A 14949-nucleotide genomic window follows, 5' to 3' on the forward strand; every position below is an offset into this window, starting at 1 on the left:
GAGGCAAGAATACTGGAATAGTTTCCCATTTCCTTCTCTGGGGGGATCTTCCTAACCCAGGGGTTGAACCTGAGTCTCCTACATTGCAGGCAGATTCTTTACTGCTGAGCCACCAGGGAAGCCCTGGGGATGGCTGCTTGAATTTAAATGACTAGGTACTTTAACACTGTTTTCTTATCTTGGACTTCAATTCTTTCTTGTCAATATTTGTTATATTTTCAATTCTCCATAATGGAGAAGACAGAAACAAAAGAAGTGTTGTGTAGCACATCATAGTTAAGCTTTGTCCTTATTCTTCCTTTATTAATCACCTTGCCGTCAATAAAGCCTAAAAGCCCCTCTAGGTTTTCTTAACTTCAGCATCTTCCTAAGTCTCAGCTCATTCTGGTCATTCTCATACCCTTCTTATAAGTTCATATAGCACTTATCAAATTTACTATCTGAAAATATTTATTTGATGTATTTATTATCTATTGACTGTTCCTAGCATATGCTGTGTTTCAGTGATACTCCTTTTAAAAAAAAAAAAAACTTAGTTATATACTTCTCCTACATTTTGTCCATTTCTTAACATTTGTATTTATCAAGTTTTTCCTTTTAAAGATTATCTAATACCTAATACTTAGCTGCATTTAGCACCCATTTTTAAAGGTTTCTGTCCCTTTAAAGGGTTTTTTTTGTAAAATATGCCAATATACTAATGTTTTTCTTGATTTTAAAAAAATGCTTTGCTTAAGTCTAAGGTATATGTAAACTGTCTCAATTTTTCTAATACTCTTATGTACCCCAACATGATTTACATCTGGTTGAAATTACTAACAACTTCCTTCATGTTGTTATCAGTCCCTCTTTTTTTTTTAAACTCCCTCACTATCTGTATCATTTATTCCAGGAACTTGAATTGCTCTGAAAATACTGGGTATGCTATTTCTGTTCAGGGTGGTTCAGCATGATTTTCACAGCATTCAGGTGTGAACATTTCATTAACCCCAGCAGTCAAAGAAATGCCTTAGGGAATCCTAGTTTTCTCAGAACTAACTAGGTAACAAATCAACATTTCCACATTTCCTTCCATTTATGGTTTAAAAGTCTTATATTCACACATACACACACCCCTTTTAATTCTTTTTCTCTATTTCTTTATACCTATACCTTAAAATACTTCATCTCTTGCTTATATATGACCCTCTGCTTTGCTATTTACCTTTCTATAAATTGGGCTTCCCTGGTGACTCAGCTGGTAAAGAATCTGGCTGCAATGAGGGATACCTGGGTTTGATCCCTGCATTGGGAAGATCCCCTGGAGAAGGGAACGAATGGCTACCCACTCCAGTTTTCTGGCCTGGAGAATTTCATAGACTGTATAGTCCACGGGGTCACGAAGAGCCGAACATGACTGAGCGACTTTCACTTTCACTTTTCTATAAATATTCACACACATAAACTCCTGTTTATGCTTTCTGTTTTAGTTTTCAAAAAAGAGAAAGAAAAAATAAGAGACCAAAAGGGAAGGGGGAAGGAAAGAGGGAACATAAGGACAGAAGGGAAAAGGGCCTGGACCAAAGCACTCGTGCTACTGGGCCCTCTGCCACAGCGCTTGCACCCCAAGGGCTCACCCTTTCATGCAAATGCATGGTCAACAACTCAGTCCTTATCACATCAACCGCTTAAATGAGCATTTTGCAGGTTAGAGCAGATGGGGAAAAAGAAATAGGAAAGTGAGTGAATGAATATAAGTCAGATTGTCTCCAATCTCAGCTTTGTTTTCTAGAAGGTCCATTCAGGACTGTTCGTGGTGATCATATAGTCCTGAATATTTGCCTTGAACATGAACACTCGAAGAGAACTTGAATCACAGGACCGGGCCATCGTCAAAATAGCAGCTCATTTACCGGACCTCATTGTCTATGGAGATTTCTCTCCAGAGAGACCTTCTGTGGATAATTTTGATGGAGTCTTGATGTTTGTCGATATTTCAGGCAAGCACAAAAGGGATGTTTAATGTGGGTGAACAATAGGTTTGCATGAAATCACAAACAGTGCTTGACTGCAGAGTAGGGGTGCTGTTTCCGAGTTTTTGTGCTGTTATTGCAAATATTCCCACTGAGAAGACAGGAGGGAGGACCTGGCTTATGGACCTGGCTCCCTCTCATCTTCCTTTGCCTGGCATGTCCAGTGATGGGCAAATCTTTAAGATGCCTAAGTCCTGGGCCTGGTACTTCAGGCTCCAGTGTCCCTGTTCCAACTTCACTGACTCAGCCTCCAAGGCCTACACCATCCCAGGCAAAATTGACCTCTGGAAATGATCTCTCCAATGTTATTTACAGCTTAAGAGGAAACTTACCATCTCTTCAGAAGTCATAGAACTTTATGTGTTTTCATTATCATGAAATGGAAGTTCTATACCCAGTTAAAACTGAAGTCACCCCTGTTCAAGTTGGGAGGGAAGAGTTATCTGGTGCCTTTCCTTGACCCCTAAGATAATAAATATAGATAGAGGAGACCCACTATCTGACACTTGGCCTGCCACAAAGATCGTTTAAAAGAAACACTGCCAGTTCTTAAAAGCTGAGGCCCATTGCTAGCGAGTGTGGTCCTCTTCTCCTGACACTGTTTGGTTCCTCCAAGCACCCAAGGAAACAAGCTGCACAATTGTTTCAGGTTTTACTGCAATGACTGAGAAGTTCAGCACAGCCATGTACATGGACCGAGGAGCTGAGCAGCTGGTGGAAATCCTCAACCACTACATAAGTGCAATAGTGGAGAGTAAGTGTTTCTCACTTAAGCATATTCATTGTTTTCTGTATTTGGTGGTTACAACCTGAGAGAGTACTGTTGCTTAGTACTCTTCATTGTCTCCATGAAATGTGTATGAAACCAGTCTTTTTTGAAATATAATACAGTACAAGTGAAGGAATGTAATCAAATCTCACTAACACAGACTGAGGGATTAGTTTTGTATTAGTTACAAGATTAATTAGAGATTACTTTGAAAAGAAGTGTAGTAGTAATACTTTTGGAGAAGACGATGGCACCCCACTCCAGTACTCTTGCCTGGAAAATCCCACGGACAGAGGAGCCTGGTGGGCTGCAGTCCATGGGGTCGTTAAGAGTCGGACACGACTGAGCGACTGAGCGACTTCACTTATCACTTTCATGCATTGGAGAAGGAACTGGCAACCCACTCCAGTGTTCTTGCCTGGAGAATCCCAGGGACAGGGGAGCCTGGTGGGCTGCTGTCTATGGGGTCACGCAGAGTCAGACACAACTGAAGAGACTTAGCAGTAATACTTTTAGTTATGTTCAATAACTCCAAAAAGCTAGCATCAGTATAACTCAAACACAGTCATTAAGAGGATATGTTATAAATGTTGTTGTTGTTCAGTCACTAAGTTGTATCAGACTCTTTGTGACCTCATGGACTGCAGCACATCAGGCTTTCCTGTCCTTCACTATCTCCTGGAATTTGCTCAAACTCATGTCCATTGAGTTTGTCTTGCCATTCAACTGTCTCATCTTCTGTTACCTGCTTCTCCTCCTGCCTTCAATCTTTGCCAGCATTAGGATCTTTTCCAAAGAGTCAAGTCTTTGCATCAGGTGGCCAAAGTATTGGAGCTTCAGCTTCAGCATCAGTCCCTCCAGTGAATATGCAAGGTTGATTTTCTTTACGATTGACTAGTTTGATCTCCTTGCAGTCCAAGGGACTTTGAAGAATCTTCTCCAGCACCATAATTTGAAAGCATCAATTCTTCAGCACTCAGCCTTCTTTATGGTCCAACTTTCACATTGGTACATGACTATTGGAAAAACCATAGCTTTAGCTGTATGAACCTTTGTTGGTGAAGTGATGTCTCTGCTTTTTAATATGCTATCTAGGTTTGTCATAGCTTTTCTTCAAAAGAGCAAGCATCTTTTAATTTCATTGTATGAACAGATGAATGATTTATAATCCACTTGTCAGTAATTTATGTCCTAATAATGGATTCTGAAGTACTTACTGATGACTGAAAAGTTTGATCTCCTTTTCAACCTCTGCCTACCACTTGTTTGCATTATTAATTTGAACTATGCATGAAGAAAAGGATTTATCCTTTTAAGGTAAGTCCTGCTGCTGCTGCTGCTGCTGCTAAGTCACTTCAGTCGTGTCCGACTCTGTGCAACCCCATAGACGACAGCCCACCAGGCTCCCCCGTCCCTGGGATTCTCCAGGCCTAGGTCTAGTCTATTATCAAGGTCTGAGTTTCCTAGTAATACCTTAATATCACCCACTAGACAACGCTAGACAATTCACAGTGTCCCTGTGAGGGACAGGGTGGCCTGGTATGCTGCAGTCCATGGGGTCACAAAGAGTTGGACACGACTGAGCAACTAAATAATAACAACAATAACAGCAGACAACAGTTCAGTTCAGTTCAGTTCAGTTCAGTCGCTCAGTTGTGTCCGACTCTTTGCGACCCCATGAATTGCAGCACGCCAGGGCTGCCTGTCCATCACCAACTCCCGGAGTTTACCCAAACTCATGTCCATTGAGTTGGTGATGCCATCCAGCCATCTCATCCTCTGTTGTCCCCTTCTCCTCCTGCCCCCAATTCCTCCCAGCATCAGGGTCTTTTCCAATGAGTCAACTCTTCGCATCAGGTGGCCAAAGTATTGGAGTTTCAGCTTCAACATCAGTCCTTCCAATGAACACCTAGGACTGATCTCCTTTAGGATGGACTGGTTGGATCTCCTTGCCATCCAAGGGTCTCTCAAGAGTCTTCTCCAACACCACATGTCAAAAGCATCAATTCTTTGGCACTCAGCTTTCTTCACAGTCCAACTCTCACATCCATACATGACCACTGGAAAAACCATAGCCTTGACTAGATGGACCTTTGTTGGCAAAGTGATGTCTCTGCTTTTGAATATGCTATCTAGGTTGGTCATAACTTTCCTTCCAAGGAGTAAGCATCTTTTAATTTCATGGCTGCAATCACCATCTGCCGTGATTTTGGAGCCCCCAAAAATAAAGTCTGACACTGTTTCCACTGTCTCCTCATCTATTTCCCATGAAATGATGGGACCAGATGCCATGACACTTAATCCTCATTGAAAGCAGAAATCTACAGTTTTCTAGTTCCTTTTTGCATTGCACTTAGCACATTTTCAATGTTGCAAAAATAAGAAGAGAAATACCTGTTTATGTCATAAAGCCTAAATAAACAAAATGCAAGTTGGTGATAAAATTCAAGTTGACCATAGCTGTGGTTTTTTCTGTTTTTCAATTCTTATGGAGTCCTGTCATTCGTGCACTCATCCACCCTCAGTCAAGCCCTGACTCATAACACACACAGATCAATAAAGAGCATTTCATTATCATGGGAGTAGGGTAGCTGTCCTCAGGCCTCATGAGAAATCCTAACTTCTACTTTCCATTCACAGAAACAGAGCAGGTACCTAATCCAGCTCACTGTTCTCATCTTGTCTGAGCCTTGGGTTTAAATGCCTTGTCTGAGAAGACATCTTTAGTATAAACCTATCTCTGAGTTGCTCTTAACTTGACCTAATTTCTACCCCACTGTTGAAGGGTAGATTCTTTTTATTGGCTTTCAGAAATCCAAGTTATGCTGTACACATGAAACTTTCATAAAATAAGAGAAAGAAAAAAAAAAACAGTTTAATTTCACCTTATTTTCTTTTTTTCCCTCAGAAGTGTTGATTTTTGGAGGAGACATCCTAAAATTTGCAGGTATGGGGGCTTACTGAGATGGCAGGGGTAAGAAAGGAGTGCCAAGGTTCCTATACTCTGACAAAGGAGACATCTCAGAGAGAGCAGCAGGTAGCAGACTGGGTAGAGGAATGTTTGAAGAATAAGTTTCTGTACGGATTTCATGCAAAACAGAGTGGAACCCCAGGGCAGGTTAGGAGCCCCCAGCGTGTCTGTCTTTTCAAGGTGACGCACTGCTAGCCCTGTGGAAGGTGGAGCGAAAGCAGCTGAAAAACATCATCACAGTGGTAATTAAATGTAGCCTGGAGATTCACGCATTGTTTGAGACCCAGGAGTCTGAAGAAGGCCTGGATATCCGAGTGAAGATAGGTAAGCTTTGGTTGTCCAGTAGTTAAGACACTTTCTTAGCAGTCCAGTAGTTAAGAAACTGCACTCCAATGCAGGGAGGACTGGTTTGATCCCTGATCTGGGAATTAGAGAGAGATACATATATGTAAGCCTTTGAGAAAGAGATGCTATAGCAGTTTGAATATGGGTCCTAACTCCTGAGGCATCTCCCCTCTAAAGAGAAAACAGTGGAACATCATGACTCAGGCCCACCATCAGGTCATGAACTTTGACTAACCTGAAGGTGAATTTTGGTTTCCTCATTTACCAGTTAAGAGAACTCCTAATATCCACCTCATAACTCTTACACAAAGTAAATTTGAATGGTTAGAATAGTACCTGGCACAACCACTCCACAAAATACTCTTTATCATTACTATTGCTGTTATTAGGTCTTGCTGCTGTCAACAATGCTTATTATTAAGCACAGTACGGGGCAGCTTGTGATTACATAGATTCAACAACGTATTAGGACTAGTCCTCCTCTACTTCATAAGAATCATGTGCAAGAAAAGCTTAAAAGGTCAGCCTGCAACACAGCTCCACTTAATAGAGGGCTTCTTAAATTCACACATACAATAACGATCACCTGTATTTCCATATTGTACTGCAGACATTACACAGTGTCATTTCTGCTTCACCACAGTCCTGAGGTATAGGCAGTGTGGGATCTATTTCACAGGTGGGAAATGAAATTCTGATAGGTATGAATGATGAGTTACAGCTGGTGCTATTGGTATTCATGTCTACCTAACTGTAAACTTTAGAATTCTTGAATATCAGAGGTGATAAGTAGATGGATCAGGGGTTATCCAGTTAACTGCTCTCAGCTTTCTTTAGGTCAGCAGTCCCAAAATTTTTAGCACCAGGGACTGGTTTTGTGAAAGACAATTTTTCCACGGACTGGCTTGGGGGGATGGTGGTTTCGGGATGATTCAATTGCATTACATTTATTGTAGACTTTATTTCTATTATTATTACATCAGCTCCACCTCAGATTATCAGGCTTTAGATCCCAGAGGTTGAGGACCCCTGCTTTAGGTTATTCAAATTTTCCAAGGTTTTTAAATCTTCTGTTAAAAAAAAATAAATTTGTTGTAATACTAAATATTTCTTTCCAAGTTACCACCTAGAGAGTTTTGATGTATTATTGTTCTTGAAAAATGATGGGGACCCTTCAGGTGCATACTTAATGGCTATTAAAGAAGAACTACCAGTATCTTTTAACCAGCCTAAGCATCCATGTACTTCAGAGGAAAAACAGACCCCCTGCAATATGTATATATCAGGGGGATTCAGTCTTGACAAAGTAGCACATCAGAGAGCAAAGATAAAAAACAACCTTTGATTATGTTAATTATGGTAATTTAAAAGAACTGTGTATCACAGCTCATTTACACATACATTTTTTACACGTCATATTTTAAAACATTCTGTCTTCTGTTGTTTTGGTACCAAAATCTTCAGCTCCCAACCTAAAAACAACTAGAAGACACAGTCTTGGGATGGAACACTTGATGGTCAAAATACCTGCTCATTTCTCCAACCTTTTCTTGTCTATCTGTTGCCTGAAATTTCACCCTGTTACTTTTTAACTAGAACCTCATTTCTGATAAAATGCAAATCTTTCCCAAACAGAAGTCATTAAAATTGTCCTCTGTAAAAATAAGAAGTAGTTAGAAGTATGAATAAATTGAAGAAAAAATAAGATAACTTTGAGGAGTGATATGGCCATCTAGGGAGCTAAATGTCACAAAAAGGTGGAAAATAAGTAGCTAATTTTCTAGATTCTGGAGCAAAGGTGTATGGGAAGACCTGGGCCCAGAAGAGACATTCACTGATTTCTATGCAAAATTTTAGAGACTAGACTTTTCTCTGAGATGCTCAAGATTCTGATTGTCCAAGAAGCCATGCTGCTGGGGACTAAGCCAAAACTTCTCATGCAAACGCTTGCTTGCCTTCCTGCCAGGACTGGCTGCTGGCCACATCAGCATGTTGGTCTTTGGAGACGAAACTCGAAACTACTTTTTGGTGATTGGTCAGGCCGTAGATGACGTGCGCCTCGCGCAGAACATGGCACAGGTGAATGACGTCATTCTATCCCCAAACTGCTGGCAGCTCTGTGACAGGAGCATGATCGAAATTGAGAGGATTCCAGATCAGAGAGCAGTTAAGGTAGGTGTGATGCTGCTACTTGTCTAAAGTTCTGCCAGTCCATGCCAGGGGCCTCCTGTCAGAAAAGCCACTGGTTCTATGAAGCTGGCAACTTGGATGGGGTCAGTCTGGGATAGATTGAAAAGTATTATCCCAGGACATCTGCTCTGGGAGGAACCAAGCCTAGTGAGTTCAAGAGGAAGTGATCAGGCTTTTCTGTGGTAACTAAGGATGTGGAATTTGGGTATGGAGGCCTTTGGTGGGACTAGTGCCCTTGTTTAATGAAAAATTTCCTGGCTATTCCCTGGGAGCAGAGGGTTGTACAATAGTTTTGGGGGCTGCCATAGGCCCTTAAGTTCTCTCCTCAACACTCCTAACTCAATGCAAGTGATCACAGAGGATGAGAACTGGAGGCGAGCAGGGACAGCAAAGACTATGGAGGGAAAATAATTTTCCCTGAGCCCTGCCTAGCAGAAAACACTGTACTTAAGTTGAAGCTGGACTATAAGCAGAACTGTCTCTATGATATAGACAATTAGAGAAAGGAAAGAGAGCTCTGCTGCTAACTGAACCAGGAACAGGACTGCTTGGCAGATGGAAAGAAAAGATGGTGAATGCATGAAGTTGCCGGCAAAGATGAGAACCCCACACCATGCCCTATGCATCAGTCTACTCCCCTCCTAGCCTCCGACTCACTCTTCCAGTAATACACATCATGGCTTCATGACCTAGCTGGCTGATAGCAATGCCCCTGCTCCCCCATCTTCTTCGATCATTACTTATATCTTTAACATTTGTTTTTAATTTTTAAATTTAGACTCACAGAAAAGTTCAGAAACAATAGAGTGTTTCCATATATCCATTAGCCAGCTTCCACATATGTTAACATTCTTCATAACCAGAGTGCAATAGTCAAAACCTGAAAACTGACATTGGTAGAGTATCATTTCAGTTCAGTTCATTCGCTCAGTCATGTCTGACTCTGCGACCCCATGAATCGCAGCACACCAGGCCTCCCTGTCCATCACCAACTCCCGGAGTTCACTCAGACTCACATCCATTGAGTCAGTGATGCCATCCAGCCATCTCATCCTCTGTCGTCCCCTTCTCCTCCTGCCCCCAATCCCTCCCAACATCAGAGTCTTTTCCAAAGAGTCAACTCTTCGCATGACTATTCACTAATTAAAGGCCTTGTTTGGATTTCACCTGTTTTCCCACTAATGTCCTTCGTGAGTTTTCCAGGATTCTATCCATGATGTCACACTGCACTGTTATTTTTAACTTAGTCTCCTGCAATCTGTAAAACAGTTTTTCCTTGTCTTTTATGACCTTGACACTTAACATGAGTATTAATCAGTTATTTTGGTGTATGTTCCTCGATTTTGTTTTGCCTGATAGTTTCTCATTATTGGACTAAAGGTCATCCATTTTTGGAGGCAAAAATATTAAGGAAATAAGGTTGTGCCATTCTCTATGTATCATATCTTGGAGTTCAGGATCTTGATGCAAATTTTATTACTGCTAATGTTCCTATACCTTCTGGGGCATCAGCACCTTTTGCCCTTTTACACTTGTAAGAAAGAAATGGTATGCAGTTTAACCAAGCATTATTTCAATTAAAATGTTGTAAAGTAATAAGAAAAAAAAGAAGAAAGTTATAAGAGTGGAAGAGTATACAGGTTTGTTCCCTGGAATGGCCTGCTGTGTATATACTGAAGATTGAGATCTTAATGACTAATCAGAGATAGTTTTAATGTAATTACATGCAAATTAAAGCTCTCCACTGTTTAAGTATGCCAGTGTCTGATTATCATGTCTGAGACATTCAACACCCTGCCCTTTCTGTTGAGAAATTATATTCAAAGGACCAGGCAACCCTCAGAATAACCAAAAACTTCTCCCTTTCTCTTTTTTTTTTTTTTTAATTTAGGTTAATTTCTTAAAACCACCCCCTTCTTTTAACTTTGATGAATTTTTCACAAAGTGTATGGCTTTCATGGATTATTATCCTTCTGGTGACCACAAAAGTAAGTACCCTCTATACTCAAGAGCCATTGCCTCTACCAGTGGTCCGTAGGGTCTTATACCAATGCCAAGGGCTCCGTTACAAGTGCTTGGTTTCTTCAGTTCAGCTCACAGTCCTGCAGCATACAAAGGGGGCCTCCTTCCCATCCCCACAATAGCTATTCTAAGTAAAGCCCTCCTTCGGTCCTCGGCCTCTCTCTTGGGAATGACTCGTTCCCCTCATCTTCCAAGCATTTGCAAGTCTTCTCCATGATAAAAGGAAAAAAAAAAAACCTATGACTCCTACTTTTCCCTTCTAACATTCAGCACCAGACTTCTCAAGGGTAATCTGTATGTCTCTACCTCTTCTTCTATCCTCTCTTTTATTTATTCACCCAATTAGCATTGATTACATGCACCTTGAGATGGGGGTGGAGAGCATGTGTTCACCTATTTGTCAGTCTTGAGTCCCTGACATGTAGCTTCTGTCCACTTTTCCCCCTGTCTCCTAGGACCGTTTATGTCAAGGTGTTAATAGCCATCAACTTACCAAACCAGCTGACCTCTCTTCAGGCCTCATAACTAGGTGATTGGCTTTACTCTCTTTTCTAGATATTATCTTCTCCTCGTTCCTTGAGTTCAAGAATATTATTTCCTAGTTTTGCTTTTACCCCTCAAACTACCCATTTTCAGTTCCTGTTCTATTCCTTGAATGTTGATGATTCCAGGAATCTGTCCTGGACTGTCTGGTCTTCTCTACCCGTGTTTTGTGTAACCATTAATCTATGCTGGATTTCCCTATGACTGCAGCTGGGCTGGGACTAGTGTGAGGAATGCAGGACAATTTGGTGATAACAAACTTTAGTACTTCATGAAGTAGACAGCCTCCTGCAAAATGATGTGGAAGGCAAGAAGTAAAGAGTAAAGGACAAGGAAAGGCCAAAGAGTGAAGAACAAGGAAGAGACAAACAAAGTATCTGATTGGCTGGGGAAGAACAAGGAAGAGACAAACGAAGTGTCTGATTGGCTGGGGTCAGATAGTCAGTCCTGTTTGGGGGAAGAAGGCTGGGAGTTGGCTAGGCATTTAGGGATTGGCTGACTATGGTGATTGCATTTCTGGTTAAGTGGAGCATTTACTGGGACACAAAAATTAATCTAAGTCTTCGTTTGCTGACATGGCATGCTGGATAGGGAACAACTTATCTTGGGCCTAGAAATTTATTTCAACAATGTCTCATTCTATTCTACTTATCTTTCTCTGAAACTGTTCCTTTATCCAGACTAGAAATTTCAGAAACATCTTTGAAACATTCTTTGTCACCATTTTTGTGTAGGTCTTGAATATTTTGAACATCACAAATTTAGACTGTAATTTTACAAAACTGCAGTAGGTAATGGGATGAGAGGGGTGCTCAGGGGAACTGCAGGCAAATTGACCAGGAAAGGCCAAGAACCCAAAAGCTCCAAGGATGGAGAAAATCTAGTGATTTACTCCTTGAACTGTACCTCATCCCATCTCCTAGATCTTAATCATGCCTTCAATAACTTATTTGGGGCTCTGCAATACCACAGTACAATTCTGTTGCTAACTACCTGGAGTTAGCACAGAGAGGTGGAGTCTTCCGTAAGACTTCTCTTATCACCAGCTACAAGCTCTGAGATTAGTAAGTCACCTGCACTTCTGACCAACTGGCTACAAATCCAAGGGTTCTCACAATGCTCTCAAGTTCAATAATTCACTATAATAACTCACAGAACTCAGGAAAGTACTATTCTTATAATTATGGTTTTATTGTAAAGAATGCAAATGAGGACCAGTATTGTACTGGTCTCTGAACACATAGGATGAGGTCTGGGAGAGTTCCAAATATGAAGCTTCTTGATTGTCAGGACACATCACACTCCTTGCACATCAAAGTATTTACCAGCCAGGGAAGCTGAGGTTCACATATTTTATTGGTGGTTTATTAAGTAGGCATGTACTATGAAAAACTGGCCTCATAGTGAAAAGTGAAAGCGTTAGATGTTCAGTCCTGTCTGTCTCTTTTCGACCCCATGGACTGCCTGCCAGGTTCCTCTGTTCATGGAATTCTCCAGGCAAGAATACTGGAATGCGTAGCCATTCCCTTCCCCAGGGGATCTTCCAGACCCAGGGATTGAACTTGGGTCTCCTGCATTGCAGACAGATTCTTTACCATCTGAACCACCAGGGAAGCCCCATTGGGCTTATAATTGAACTAAATCTCCAGCCCCTTTTCCCTCCTCAGATGTCATGAAGGTTGGCCCTTCACACCTAGTTCAAAGCCACAACCCTCTTAACACATGCTTGGTCTTTGCAGATAGACCCCTATCCTGAGTCATCACATTAGCATAAATTCAGGGTGGTCCAAAGGACCCACCATGAATAACAGAGACAGTTTCATTATCTGGGAAATTCCAAAGATTTAAATCTTTGGTTCTGGTATCAGAAGCAAAGACCGGCCAAATTCCTTATTATTTGTCTCTTTCCTGGTAGCTTGGACGGTAAACCGTCTGCCTACAATGCGGGAGACCTGGGTTTGATCCCTGTGTTGGGAAGATCCCCTGGAGAAGGAAATGGCCACCCACTCCAGTATTCATGCCTGGAAAATCCCATGGACAGAGGAGCCTGGTGGGCTACAGTCCATGGGGTCGCAAAGAGTCAGACATGACTGAGCGACTTCTCTTCACTTCCTGAGTCCCTTGGATAACAAGGAGATCAAAAGGAATCAACCCTGACTATCCATTGAGAGGACTGATACTGAAGCTCCAGTACTTTGGCCACCTGATGTGAAAACCCTGATGCTGGGAACAAGATTGCAGGCAGGAGAAGGGTGAAGGACAGGGAAGCCTGACATACTGCAATCCATGGGGCTGCAAATAGTCAGATACAACTGAGCAACTGAACAACAAATAACCTTTGTTGCCATAATCGTCTAGACCTTTACAATGCCTGCTCTCTTCCTGAGCTCTTTGCTTCTCTCCACAGTCTGCTCAGCGTCATTTCTTATTAATCTCCAATACTCACATGGGGCTCATGCCAGTTTAGTCTTTACCAATTCTTTAACATACTCTGCTCATTCTTGACTTTAATCTACATCTGCTGGGCATGGATCCTTCTAGTAAAAAGCCACAAGTTATTCAAGATTCAGTAAAATTCCTAGTTCTCCTTTTAACCCTTTTTTGATTAAACCAGTTTATCTAGACCACTGATTTCTCTGAATGTCTCTGGTCTTTATAATCTATTAGCCCATTTGGTCTTTTTTGTATTTAACTTTTCTATACATATTATACTTGAATGTGTGTAAGTGCCTCCAGGAAAAACTCAGTTCCCTAAGAACTTTTTATTCCCACACAGTGCCTAGCACAGCATTTAAAATATACTAGGTTTTGAATACATTCAATACAAACATTTGCTCCCCAATTTGTATCCTTTTCGGACTCCACTGTTATTTTTCATCTTTTTCACATTATCATTATTGTATTCCCTGCTGAAAGCCTATCATAATTTCTTTCCATTATTTTTTGATTTCTTCAAATAGAGTATGGAACAATCAACCATTATAATGAAAATAATCATAGAGATGATGAAAGACTAGTGCTTTTTTTCCTGGATGAGGAAATAAGAGTCAACCAGGGCAGTGAAGTGACTTGTCCAGAGTCACACAGCAAGTTGGTATCAAACCTGGGATCAGAAGCCAGTCTCCTAAATCTTACTCATGCTGCTCTTTCAACTCGATCATCCCCTGCTTTGTGTCAGCATTGTCCTCCATTATCATCCCCTCATCTGTTTATTCCCATTACCTGTGACAATACTTTTAGCTCAAGTATAGAGGTGAACGTCTCCTTAAGTTCTGAAGTGTGATGACATTTAGAACAGGGTTTTGAGCTACATGCAACTGAATTTTGGGAACCCCTCAATTTCTGAGAACGTCTCATTGGCTTTCCCTTGGCCCTATTTGGCCATGAAGTAGCCCAGAGTTTTCTGACCGAACGGTGAAGACCACTGCCCAAGGGAATGGGGACTGGGAGGCACCTCCCTCCCACATTGCAGAGCCAAGCTTCTCTTTCTGATCCTACCTCTCCTGCCCTCTTAGACCTCCTGAGGCTTGCTTGCATGCTAGAGTCTGATCCTGAACTGGAGTTGTCCCTACAAAAGTATGTGATGGAAAGCATATTGAAGCAGGTATTTTAATAATTTAATTTATTGACTTTTAGGGTGTCAGGGATCTTGGACAGCTGCTAAGATCAAGAAAATCAGCAGCTTGTAAAATGTTTCATTGGAATAGAAAAGGTGGGACTGACATTCTCCATGTGTTCAAATCAGCATGTTTTTAAGAATTAAAGGCAGCATTACTCATAAGTACACTGTGACAACAGGGGTAAACTGGCCTTATACAACTGGGCAACAAAGTGTCTCCAGCGTATACGAGCGTGTCACACACACACGAAAAAGAGCGCGTCACATGTCCTTTCTACATGCCACATAGCAAGTGAATGATACTGTTTCTCTTGTCACTTGAATTGTATCTTAAGCTTTGAAAGTTAATACAGATAATTAGAACCCTCAGAAGTACCTCCAGCCTTAGAGTTTTCCCTTTTCATTTGCTTGGATCTAGGTTCTTTCAAATGCATTAACTGTTCAAATTATAACTATTTCTCAGCACTCACTATATGCC

The 14949-nt window shown here is 41.3% G+C and overlaps 1 protein-coding gene and 1 long non-coding RNA gene across 2 annotated transcripts in view; one reads left to right on the top strand and one right to left on the bottom strand.

Moving 5' to 3' along the window:
- The window catches only part of LOC129656542 (uncharacterized), a 62706-nt gene that overhangs the window by 24576 nt on the left and 23181 nt on the right, over positions 1 to 14949 (bottom strand). The window lies entirely within an intron of this gene.
- Positions 1245 to 14949, top strand: part of ADCY10 (adenylate cyclase 10) — an 80180-nt gene continuing 66475 nt past the window's right edge. The window contains exons 1-7 of the mRNA XM_055587174.1: positions 1245 to 1979; positions 2662 to 2766; positions 5690 to 5728; positions 5933 to 6076; positions 8064 to 8269; positions 10179 to 10275; positions 14368 to 14456. Of these exons, the coding sequence (XP_055443149.1) occupies positions 1829 to 1979; positions 2662 to 2766; positions 5690 to 5728; positions 5933 to 6076; positions 8064 to 8269; positions 10179 to 10275; positions 14368 to 14456 (831 nt within the window). The 5' untranslated portion in view covers positions 1245 to 1828. The remainder of the gene's footprint in view (positions 1980 to 2661; positions 2767 to 5689; positions 5729 to 5932; positions 6077 to 8063; positions 8270 to 10178; positions 10276 to 14367; positions 14457 to 14949) is intronic.

This window comes from Bubalus kerabau, chromosome 6 (genome assembly GCF_029407905.1).
Source record: "Bubalus kerabau isolate K-KA32 ecotype Philippines breed swamp buffalo chromosome 6, PCC_UOA_SB_1v2, whole genome shotgun sequence".
Lineage (NCBI taxonomy): Eukaryota > Metazoa > Chordata > Mammalia > Artiodactyla > Bovidae > Bubalus > Bubalus kerabau.